Source organism: Terrapene carolina, unplaced genomic scaffold (genome assembly GCF_002925995.2).
Source record: "Terrapene carolina triunguis isolate 2854851 unplaced genomic scaffold, T_m_triunguis-2.0 Scaffold23, whole genome shotgun sequence".
In the NCBI taxonomy this organism is placed as follows: Eukaryota; Metazoa; Chordata; order Testudines; family Emydidae; genus Terrapene; species Terrapene triunguis.
The window spans coordinates 4,626,584-4,638,339 of record NW_020664374.1 but is presented as its reverse complement, the minus strand read 5'-3'; the positions used below and the strand labels follow the sequence as shown (position 1 = coordinate 4,638,339).

At 41.2% G+C, this 11,756-nt stretch overlaps 1 protein-coding gene across 1 annotated transcript in view; it reads left to right on the top strand.

Moving 5' to 3' along the window:
- Positions 1-2,442: 2,442 nt before the first annotated feature.
- The window catches only part of LOC112113617 (probable bifunctional dTTP/UTP pyrophosphatase/methyltransferase protein), a 46,774-nt gene continuing 37,460 nt past the window's right edge, over positions 2,443-11,756 (top strand). The window contains exons 1-5 of the mRNA XM_026649257.2: positions 2,443-2,546; positions 4,695-4,826; positions 6,931-6,978; positions 7,738-7,802; positions 10,808-10,869. Coding sequence (XP_026505042.1) covers positions 2,454-2,546; positions 4,695-4,826; positions 6,931-6,978; positions 7,738-7,802; positions 10,808-10,869 — 400 coding nt within the window. The 5' untranslated portion in view covers positions 2,443-2,453. The remainder of the gene's footprint in view (positions 2,547-4,694; positions 4,827-6,930; positions 6,979-7,737; positions 7,803-10,807; positions 10,870-11,756) is intronic.

Here is an 11,756-nt window from a genome sequence, read left to right as displayed (position 1 = left end):
TTATGGTCCAAATCCCAAGAAGAACTGATTATTGAATTCCATTAACTTCAATGGGGAGTTGCAGCAGTTCAGCAGATGCTATGCACTTATTAGGATTTGGTCTGATATTAATACTCATGGTGAGAAACTGGTCAGACCAGATGATCATAATAATTCTTTCTGACTTCAAAAATCTGTGAAAGTACTCACCTGGACAGTTCCATTCACTTTGGTGAGACTAAATGTATGAGGAATTGTTCATCAACAGGAGTGAAAAGCTCACAATCTGGCCCATAAAAAGATAGACGAGGGACTGGGATATCTGGACTCCATCATTTACAGATGTTTCAGTCTCATTTCTGGAAAACAATTGCTGCACATTTTATGGTTGCAGAAATTTTATCTTTTGTCTGAATTTCCTATAATTGTTGCCAAATGAAAATTCTACCACTTTTGTACTGATGCTTATTTTGAAAGGTATTTTCCCACTTATTTATGCATACCTACAAGTGGTCTTCATTTGTGATTTTGATTGGTTTCCACCTACATAAACCCTTTAATGATTTCCCACGATTATTTGTAACTGAGTTGGCATACGGCCAGATAATGAACATATTAATCAGTTCCATGTCTAGAAATTTCTTGCAAATGTTTGTTTAGGGTTTTTATTTTCAAAAAAATATATAGGTAGGGTGACCAGATGTCCTGATAAAATCAGGACTGTCCCGATATTTAACCCTTTGTCCCACATCCCGATCAATGTACGATCGGGACGCCACTTGTCCCGATATTCAGGTAAGGAGGCGAGCGGGAGGGAGGTGCTGACCCCGTGGGTGCTCCGGGGCTGAGCACCCACGGGGAAAAACTGCAGCCAAGCTCCCCGCTCCTCCTCCCCCCAGTGCGCCACGTCCCCGCTCCTTCCCCCCTCCAATGCTTCCCACCGCCTAACAGCTGTTTGGCGGCGCTTAGCACTTTCCAGGAGGGAGGGGGAGGAGCGGGTACGCGGCACGCTCAGGGGAGGAGGTGGGAAAGAGGCAGGGCAAGGGCGGGGATTTGGGTGAAGGGGGTGGAATGGGGGGCGGGACGAGGGCAGTACAGGGGCGGGAAGAGGCAGGGGGTGGATGAACACCCACCCGGGGGGGTGAAGAGGCGAGCGGCAGGCGAGTGAGCGGGCGGGGAGGCGAGCAGTGGGTGGGGGATTGAAGAGGGACGCAACAAGCCAGCAGCAGGCCGGGGGATGAGGAAAGGCGTGGTGGGGGGGGCCAAGCAGGGAGGGGGCAGGACCTGGGGCAGAATGGGGGTGGAGCCTGGGAGGAGCGGGGGTGGACTGTGAGCGGGGCTGATGGCACCCCAATGTGTCCCGATATTTTACTGTGGTGATCTGGTCACCCTATATATAGGGTGTGCAAACCCTCACATTCAGCATCATGTGACATGAGAGTCAAGGATGAAGATATTATCTAAAGATGTTAAAAAATTCTACACCTTCTAAAGTACCCAAACATTGGAAATAAGTCAGGAAATGAACAGTTAAAGGATCAAGCTAGCCCCTTACTGCCATGTATCTTGATTACCCCATGGGACTCAGGGCAGGTCGCCACTTAAAAAGCTGCTATAACACTTTAGTGAAGATGCTCCTACGCAAACAGGACAGGAGAGCTTCTCCCATCAGTGTAGTTAAGCCACTTCCGTTTTCAGGCCGCTGAGCAACATAGTTTTACTGAAGTGTGTAGTGTAGACCAGCCCTCAGTGTTATTCAAAGGAAAACATCCCGCAGAACAGATTGCAGTCTTGCCAACCCATCGTTTCATCAAAAGTCTCATGTGATTTTCTGAAAGCCTCAGCAGCTGGAATCAAGAGTTTGCAGGTGAAGCTCAGCACTAGTTAATAATAAAAATAAAATAATAATAATAATAATAATAAAATTTAGCCATTGTGGTGGCAGAGAAAAGGTTGAAAATGCAAGGTGAGCGTACCCTAAGGATTCAGAAACCAGAAAAGCAACCCTGTATGTATTTCTCCTTTTAATCCCACAATTTTTAAACCAGGCTCTTGATTTTGGGGCCTGAATAAGGATTTTTAAGCACTTGAGGTTCCCAATACTGCAGGTGGAAGTTGAAACCTGCAGGACTGACTCTCCTAGACTAAATCCGCCCCTGTATCCAACTTTCCAGCCGTCTGTCTCTGCATTCCCGCCAGCTACCTTGCATTAGTATTTTGTACCTCCAGGCCAGCCTCCCCCAGGGCCCCGCCAGGAGCGCCAGCAGAGCTCGCGGCTCCCCCTGCAGAGCGCCGGGCCCGCCTTCCCGGGCCGGAGGCGGGTCCCACGGCCCCGCTCCTCCCCGCTCGCTGCGCCGTATAAACGCGCCGCTCGTTAGCGCCTGGCCCGGGTCCGGCGCTGCGGATTTCGTGGCGCTGCTGAGCCTCAGGGCCGAGCGGGGGAGATCCCGGGCCTCCCCGCAGCCGCCGCGGCCATGGTGCTGAACCCGGTGATCGGGAAGCTGGTCAGCAAGAGGGTGGTGCTGGCCAGCGCCTCCCCCCGCCGGCAGGAGATCCTCACCAACGTGGTGAGTCCGGGGCAGCGCCGCCTGGGCCCCCTGCAGTTAGTGGGCAATAGAGGGGTGAGATCACTCGGAGTATGTCTACACTGCAAAGTCTGCACTGCCACCGGTGCTGGCGCTGGGCAGGGGTTGTTTCATTGCCTGGGGCTGCACCCTGTGAGGTGGGAGAGTGCTAGAGCTGCAGCCTGGAAGTCTCCACAGCAATTGACCAGCCCCTGTCAGCTGCCCAGTCCCTGTTGTCTAATTGCGGTGGAGACATACACTTTCCAATGCTCTTACAAGGATGCCCAGCCCTGCTTTGTCTTAGCTCCCACATCGCTCCCTGGAAATGCTCCTGCAGCAGCTGGGCTCCTTTGTGCGCAAACAGGAGAGTAGTTTAACAGTCTGCCAAGTGGCCATTATTCCCCTCTTCCCTGTTGTTGCCGTCTTGACATTTTTAAAGCTGAAAGACCTGTGTTTCTGGGTTTATCTGTGACCAGAAGAACAATATTTTTTAAATAAATTGCACTTGAGCAGAGTCTTGGGGCAGGAGGCAGGTTATGCAACTGGAAAGTAGCCTGCTGGTGTGGCTGGGGCAAGGAAGCTGAACAAAATGAAGTTCTTAGGAACATACCATTGGGTGATGCCAATTCCCACAGATAGGAGGTGAAACTTGTTGGGTCAGGCTATGGGGTGGTCTCAATACATGCAACAAAGGGCAGAGGAGGAGGGCTGTTTGGGGTAGGGAATGCAGCTAAAATAGTAACATGTTTTCTCTTGTTACTGTTGTCAGCTGTCTGTGAAAGGGGTGCATAAGAATAGAATACACTGTGCCAGAGCCTCAGCTGGTGTTAACTGGTGAATTTACAGTTTATATCAGTAGAAGATGTGGCCCTGTGTATTGGTTTTGCATTGCTGCCCTCCAGGACTTTTGGAAAAACCCCGTCAAGTGTTAATGTCAGTCATAGAGTATTATAGTATCCATGGGACTTATATTTTTTTATTTTTACACTTCATCTAAAGAATTGTGTTGCACACATTTTGATCAATACTTCACATTAACGATGATGGGTAGAAGTAAAAACAGACAACCAATGCTAGTTTTTTTTGCGGGAGGTTGTTTGCAGTAGATCACATCACATAATCCCAAAAAACCTTTTCACTTATGCTTTTTCTCAGCCACACTTTCTTCCCCCCTATCCAAACATACCATAGATTGTGTCTCAGGGTGAAATCCTGTTTTCATTGAAGTCAATGGTGAAACAAAATTGAACCTGTAGTTTGGAGGCAGGAATTAGGGGGGGAAATCCAGAAAGCTAAACAGGTTGCAGTGACAAAACTAATATGTGTATTTCTGGCTACATGTGAATGTTTACATTTAAGCATACATTTGATAGTTGTTTCGGTTAAATGTTGTATTGCAAAACTCATTCTTACACAGATTTATCCACAGTGCAGCACAAGTAAATGCCAAGATTATATCTACTGAAGACTTCACTGCACAGATCTAATTTACATGGGACGCACACAGATACTACAATGATGGGTGTTATAGAAAACCCTAAGGAAGAGAGATGTCATGCATTTGTGATTAGGTTGTTACATGCATAGCTGACAAGAGTAAAATGATTATAAGTACTACAAGTGTAAAACTTTTGTTTGTCATGGATAGATTTTTCTTGTCTTTTATCTTGAGATGTTTGCATATTAAGAGTAAATTCAAAACAATTCAATGCAACAGGGTTTTTGCTTCTCAGATGAAACGCACACAATGGGAATTTAGTTATTTGTTTTAGTTTTAATTTTGATTGCATACTGCCGATGGAATGAGTGAAGTTTGCAGTGTTTGCACTAGATTGTTATGTTTGCAATAGATTTGTAGTTCTACAGTTTGTTTATATGTTGTTACCAATATCTATCTTTTTCTTCCTCTCTTGAAGACACTTGGCATTTTATAGTAGGTTAATTTTTAAAAATAAATAACTAGATATTTCTCAGATTAGCTTCCACTCTATTCTAATTTACTATTTGCATGATTAAATATAATTTGTACTGTAGAGGAAATGAGACATAAGAATAATAAAAAAGAGCAAAATTCACTTAATCTGTTGCTTTTACAGGTTCCTTCCAAAACACTCGATGCTCACTACATTGCCTTTCCTTTGTATATTGTAGGGTCTCCGATTTGAGGTAGTTCCATCCTGGTTTAAAGAGACACTTGAGAAGTCATCTTTTGCAGCCCCTTATGAATATGCCATAGAAACAGCAAAGCAGAAGGCACTTGAAGTGGCAAATAGAATGCATCTAGTGAGTCTGTCAGCTATTTCAATAGTCAAATGTTGTATTTGTGTGGTAGGTGTTATTCTCACTATTTATTACTGTTATGTGCACTTGTAAAGGTAGTAAGTATACAGGTGCATTTACATCCTTTAAGCAAACAGACACATTTTCCCCTATGTTACTATTGTGGCAACTACCTGTTGAAATGGGCTAGACTTGCTAAAAGGAACTCCAGTGCCTTCAGTTTGTGAAAGGCCAAAACAGTGATTACAGACAGCTCTGACAGCAGGCAGAAGCTCTAAATTGAGGTATAATCGCCAAGTCCTGCCAACAGCCAACTATTCAGATTGAGTCTGAGATAGTTAGACTTTGTCCAGGATTTTCAGGCACACGGTGAGCAGAGATGCAATTCTATTTAGGTCCTATGAGGAGATACAGAACTGACCGTCATCGGCATGCCGATGATCCTGTAACCCATCATGCCTTGCAGTCTCTGAGTGGTTTCAAATATTGCTTGAACAAGAAGTGTGACTGGAGTGAGCAGTGTGAGCCTTCATAAATGAAGCAAAAAAACAGCTGCCCAGCACACAGCCCTCTGACCTCTTTCTGAAAACAGTGAACTAAGGCAACTTGGTCAGCCTCTCCACTAGTCCCATAGTTAAGCCAATAGAGCCTTGTGATCAATGTTGTCAAAATCCAGTAATAGATTTATTGGCATCACCATAGATATTAGACTTCTGCCTACTGCCCTAATGTGCTCCACCACAGTGATTAAGGCTGGTTCTGTGCCACAACCAAGCCTGAAGCCCAACTGATTAGGTTAAAAAAAAATCCTTATAGGCTGTCATTTGCTACTGGTGTGGATCTGCAAATATTTCCTTAATGACCTTCCTCTGGAAGGGAGGAATAGAGACTAATCCTTTTCTGAGATCGATTCACATATACTGAATGCGCCCTACCAACACCGTTGCCAAATGACACTGTCTGCCAGTGCAAATATTGAATTATCTCCTATGTAAATGATTACACAGATTCATATCTGTTTCTGTCACTTTCTTTTTCTGACTATGGTGTGATATTAGGGGAGTGGATTTCAAACCTTAACAAGAATATAGTGGACTTTAATTGTGGAATAGTATTAAAAATTTTCCTGCTACTTCATATTTTTCTTAAGTCCATCCAGACGGATTTTGAGCGCTTCCTATGTACAGGATCTAGTTAAGTAGCATATGGATGTAGGTGTACCATTTCAAACTAATTAGTATGTTAGTGTTGTCACTTTCTATTATGATATCAAATCTTACACTATTTCCCAGTAGAGTTCCTGTTCTCATTTGCTCTATTAACTCTTACCTAATATTTTAAGACTAGAGCCTTCTCTATTTATGAAAACAAGCTGCCATAAGAAGCAGTAAGTTTATATCAACAGTTGCTTCCATCATGAACAATAAATAAATGTAAGTCTTAGCCATGTTACATCGTAAAATGATAAATGTAGGGTTAGTGTCTGAAATCATCCAAATGAAATGTAGGCAAGCAAAAAATTCTTAACAAGAACACTTTGCAGTTTGAGAGCAGGGAGAGGGAAGAAGGAAAGGGCTGAGAGAATTCTATAAAACCAAACCTTAGAACTCCTTTTAATGGCTGGATACATTTAAATTCAGGTGGCTGAGGGGTATGCAAGTACACTTAAGGACATCTGAGTAATAACTCTATAAAAATGGCATTGTGGCACTCATGTTTAATGTGTTTCAGTGATTTCCATATCCAATACACTTGGCTTATTACAAAAAAGGTTGTTTTGTAACTGGCAGCCTTGAAACTCAACCGGTGCTTGGAGAGTTGAGTTGGGTTCTAATCTTTCGTAGGTGCACTTCATCATCAATACAAGTTCTGCAGGCAAAATCATACCCTCAGTTATTTCTGCCCACAGTCCTTGCTTTCCCTGGTTTTTCACAGATGTAACTGATTACAATTCTGTTAAGGATGCATAGACTTTGGCTCCCTCCTTGATATATTTAGATCAATACCTTTCAAGTGGTAAAGCTACAGCGTCTTGAGTTGGATATTCTGGGGTTTTTTTGTTTGATTGTTTTTTCCCTTTTTTTTTTTTGTCTCCTCATCTTTCCAGAAACACCTTAGAACTCCAGATATTGTTATAGGAGCAGACACTATTGTGGTAAGAATTTTCGTGTATTTTAGCAGTAGTTTGAATCATGTCTGACCAGTGCCTAAAACTCTCTTGTTGGGGGTTTAACTTCTTAGAAATGTAAAGATGGAAAAGGTCTGACTACTCATCTAGTCCATCCTCCTGTCAATGCAGAATTGTCCCTATGGTATATTTTCTAGTACTTAGACTGGTTTGAAATGTCTCAAATGACAGGGTTTCCACCACTACCTTTATTCTATTTTTTTTTTTTAGACATACTCCCATGTTCCATAATCAGAATCGAGCTTTCTACTATGTTGGGGAAGAGGCACTCAGTTATTTGACAGCTGTGAGCATCAGGAAACGTGCATCGCCTAAGCATTGCCATTTAAGACATTTTTAACAGCCAACACAAATAGCACTCTTACTGGTAGTCTCAGCAAAGAGGGTAAAGAATGAATTATGATAGACACTGAATTAGCCACTCACCTCTGCAGATCCTTCTGTCAGTTACAGGGTGGAGGGGAAGCTTGCACTGATAGTGTGTGCTCTCTTAATAAATAGAAGGCTCATGTCTCCAAGATTCTTATTTAGTGCTTTTTATCCATAGGTCTCAAAAAGCTTTACAGAGGAGGTCAGTATCATTATATGATACTTAACATGATACTTTTCAGTAGACTGATGTTGCTGGCAGGTCTGGGTGAAATCATGATTTGAAAAGTCTGTGTGACTGATCTCAATTTCAGCATATTAGAGATACACAGCGGAGTATTTTTCTTTCTATTTCAGACTGTCGGAAAACAGATTCTGGAGAAACCGGTTGATAAACAAGATGCATACAAGATGCTGTCAAGGTTTGTAGTTTTAAATAAGGTTAAATGAGTTAATCAGGCAATTCTACAATCAGGCAATGTTTTCTGCAGCAACTGGAACTGCAAAATTCTATAACATTCACGCACAGAGATGTATAAAAGATAACAATATATATGCTCCGTGGGGCAAGGACCATCTTTTTGTTCTGTGTTTGTACAGTGTGTAGCATAGTGAGGACTTGATCCATAACTGGGACTCCTAGGCAATACAATAATACAAGATTATAAATAAAATATTATTACAAATTACTACTCTGTACAAGGGATGTGAAATATGGTGTGCTTAGGATCCATCGCTTTGAATTTCCTGATTTGTGTCCTTCCAGAGTCTCAATAACAATGTTGCATTAGTATCATTAGGATAAGTTATTTTGCATTTGCATTGCAATTGTTTTATTATTGACTTCCTTAATAATAAAGTTCTTTAACAGTACAAGCATTTGGTATTGGTCCTTTGCCTCTCCTCAGGTGCGGTTTGCATGATGTGTGTACTAGAAGGAAAACTAATCAGGAATTCCTTTATTTGGAGCCACATTGTAGCTTTTCTTTTTTTTTTTTATAGAAGTACACAATTTACATTGGTGTAATCAAGAGCAAAATTTTTGCCTTTTTTTACTGTCCTGTTTTATTCTCCTGTCATACATTGGGGTCCTTAAGTCATCTCAGGCTTCTATTTCTCTCCTTTGAATGTAGTTCAATCACTTGAGCTTAATGATGCCCTCTTCCCCATGTTTCAGACTCATTCTGTTGCTTACCATATGTGAGCTATTTCATTAATGCAATTATTTCTTTCTGCAACTCATCACTTTTAATAAGCACCAATTACACAATACTGTAGCCTGTTACCAGGCTAGAACACTTGAATTGATTGTCACTCTATCTCTTAAAGCTCTAATGCTGTTAGGCTGTTATCCTGTCCTGAGGCCTGAAGGAGAAATCAGATTGTATCTCAATCTGAAGAAACCATGTTTGCCTTCCAGGGGCAACTCAGTTACCTACCTTTTTTCCCCTTAAAGGTTTGCAGTTCTGAGATCATGGCAATAAACATTTAAGTAACAGGAAAAAATGTCATCAAAGCGAATGTGTTTGTGCCAGTTTTGTGAGATGTAAGTTTTTAGTGTAAGACAAATATCAAGATTAGAAGTACATAGTAATGATTCATAAATTAAGAAATACTTGCCTACAGTAGTTATGTGTGGGAGGAGTGCAACTCTGGGTTATTCAGGTGGGACCAGTAAGTAGGAGGTTACACGGTCACATTTTCTCAAGGCTGCCATTCTACCGTTTTTAGAATAAAATGGTGTCTTTGTTAAAGAATGTGAAAAGTCTGCTGATCATTCTTTTGTGTGGCAAACTGCCAGTGACATATGACTTATTGAATATGAGCTGATGAAAGAGACAAACTAATTTAGGAAAAATTCACTGGACGGAATACATGGCCTATGGCTTTCTGGACTCTTTGCTTTGTGGCTCTAATTTAGATTTTGGGCTGATGAATTAGATTTCTCCATTTGGTGGAGGCATAAAAAGTAATGGTTGTTCAGAGTGAATGAGTAAGGGCAGAATGTGATATTATCAGGAGACCACACATATTCCGCCAAACTCATGAAGGAGTCTGACTGGAAAGGGTCTTCTGATTTAGTACATAATTTTGCTTGAAATTATACCATGTTTGGTGACTTCCAGAAAATAGTCACTTTTGCACTAAACTTACAAAGATGTTTGTGGATCAGAATTAATATAAACTATCTTGTGAGTTACATTACTCAAAAAAAAAAAAGTCATCCCAAAACTTCTAAAACAAGCATGGATGTGCAATATATTTGAATTTTTTTTATTTTTTTTTTCTTCAGGATAATCCCTGTTGGGGTCATTTTGCATCCAGTGCTAGCAGTGTAAACTCTTGTCTCCTATCTGTGTGCTAATTTAATCAGCTACACAAACTTTCAAGGGGCCAAAATGGACAATTTATATTGAGTAGTTTCATGCTCTACAAGTAGTTTAGTTCAGTGGGACTACCTAGGGTCGGAGGTACTATCTGATCTGAGTAAGGGTATCACAATTCAGTGTTAGGATACTATTTTGTAATCAGACTGTCTAAGAAGTTAAGCTGCCTTGCCTCAGTTTACATTGGTTCTGCTTACACATCTATGAACTGTACAGTTTTCGCTCTCTCTTTTTTTTTTTTTTTTTTTTTTTAAGTATGTTCAATGTTCCATGCAAAGAGGGTAGTTAACTACTCGGGAAAGTAAAGTCCTTTTCATGACAAAATAAACAATATCAATTCAAGCTTCCTGCACTTTTCTGCCGGAATTTCTGAGCCATTCTCTGAAAGCATCATCCCTAGGCAGGTGCAAGGACAGTTCATTCTCTTTGCTCCTTTGGAGCCTGATTCTGCCACTCTCAGTTGAGTTGAGTGGTACTTTGTTCCATCAATAGCCCAGTTGAAATGAATGGGAATACTGGTGTAGCAAGGTACTAGTATTCCCATTCAGCATGAGGAAAGGTTGTATAACCTAGCCCTTCATGGATTATCTTTTTGCTGAAGCTGCCTATCACGATGTCCTTTATGATGGTGATGATCCTGTTTTGCTCATGAGATTGACACTTCTCCTCTGGTATAGTAACATAATAAAACAAAACAAAAATCCTAATTTTACCTCAATATAAATGAACATATTTTAGGCCACTGAACAGCCAACAGGTGTTAATGTTTTGGGGACACTAAGCATTGAAAGATTCCAATTACTGTATCAATCCTTCTGCACCATTTTGTGTTTTAGCTCTTTACCTTTGTGAAAGAAAAATCAAAACCCTATGTCCTGTGTGTAAGGATACGAACCAGAGCTGGTATTTTTCTGTGGTGTCCATTGGCTTATTTGTGGAACACTCTGTAAACCTGTGAAATAGTAATGCAGTGATGCATTAATGAAGAAGAAAGGGACTTTATAAAACTTACATAGTGACTCTTCATTTTTCCCTCATAGGTTGAGTGGGAAGGAGCACAGTGTCTTTACGGGAGTAGCCATTGTTCACTGCAGCAGTAAAGGTAATTGCAGAGAAGTGTACAGGTATCTATGTGGTAAAGTCGTATGTTCTTATAGACATATGTTATCTAATTCTACTCTAATTGTGAAGGTGGAACCCTTTCATACAACATCTGATTCTGCCACCCTTTCCCATACTGAGGAGTGGATTATCTGTAATTAAATAAAATGAGCAAACAGTCCTACAAACAAAACACTATGTTGCACATAAAGGTTGATGAGAGAATGAACCATGTGTGACAGATGTTAGTTGAATCACATAATGCATTACTGAAGGGCGCTCAGATATTACGGTGTTAAGAGTGGTATAAGAGCCTATTAAGAATAGAATAGGCACTTCATTGAAATCAGTAGGGCTACTGAAAGAACCTGATCCAGTACCCACTGAAATCAGTGGGAGTATCTCCCTGCTCACTTCAGCGGACGTTGGATCAGGTCCAGAGTGAACATGAGAAAGGTGGCAGAATCTGATCCATAGTCATTTTCTTGCTGGGCTTTATTCTGATGAGAATGAAGGGGCTATGTTGTTCAAGTACGGAGAAGATTATCACATGTATGGGTCCTACTTAGTTTCTTAATATCTAGGTTGTAAAGAGAATGGATTTCTAGAAAATTACTTTTCATTATTAACAGCAGTTCTAAAAAATCCTGTTGGGTGGTAGGTGAAATAATGGTTTGTACATTACCTTTTAACTGTGCAGTCCTGGGTTTGAGATTGACCTGGACCATATTTTGTTTAATAAATAATTCATTAAAATGAGTGGATTTCTGACCAGTAAGAGATTTTTCCATCAAATTATGCTGGACTAATATGGTCTCACTGTTTCCTTGTACTCTCCCATTGGTCTGTCTCTATCCATCTGTTGTCTCGTATCTTATACTTAGATTG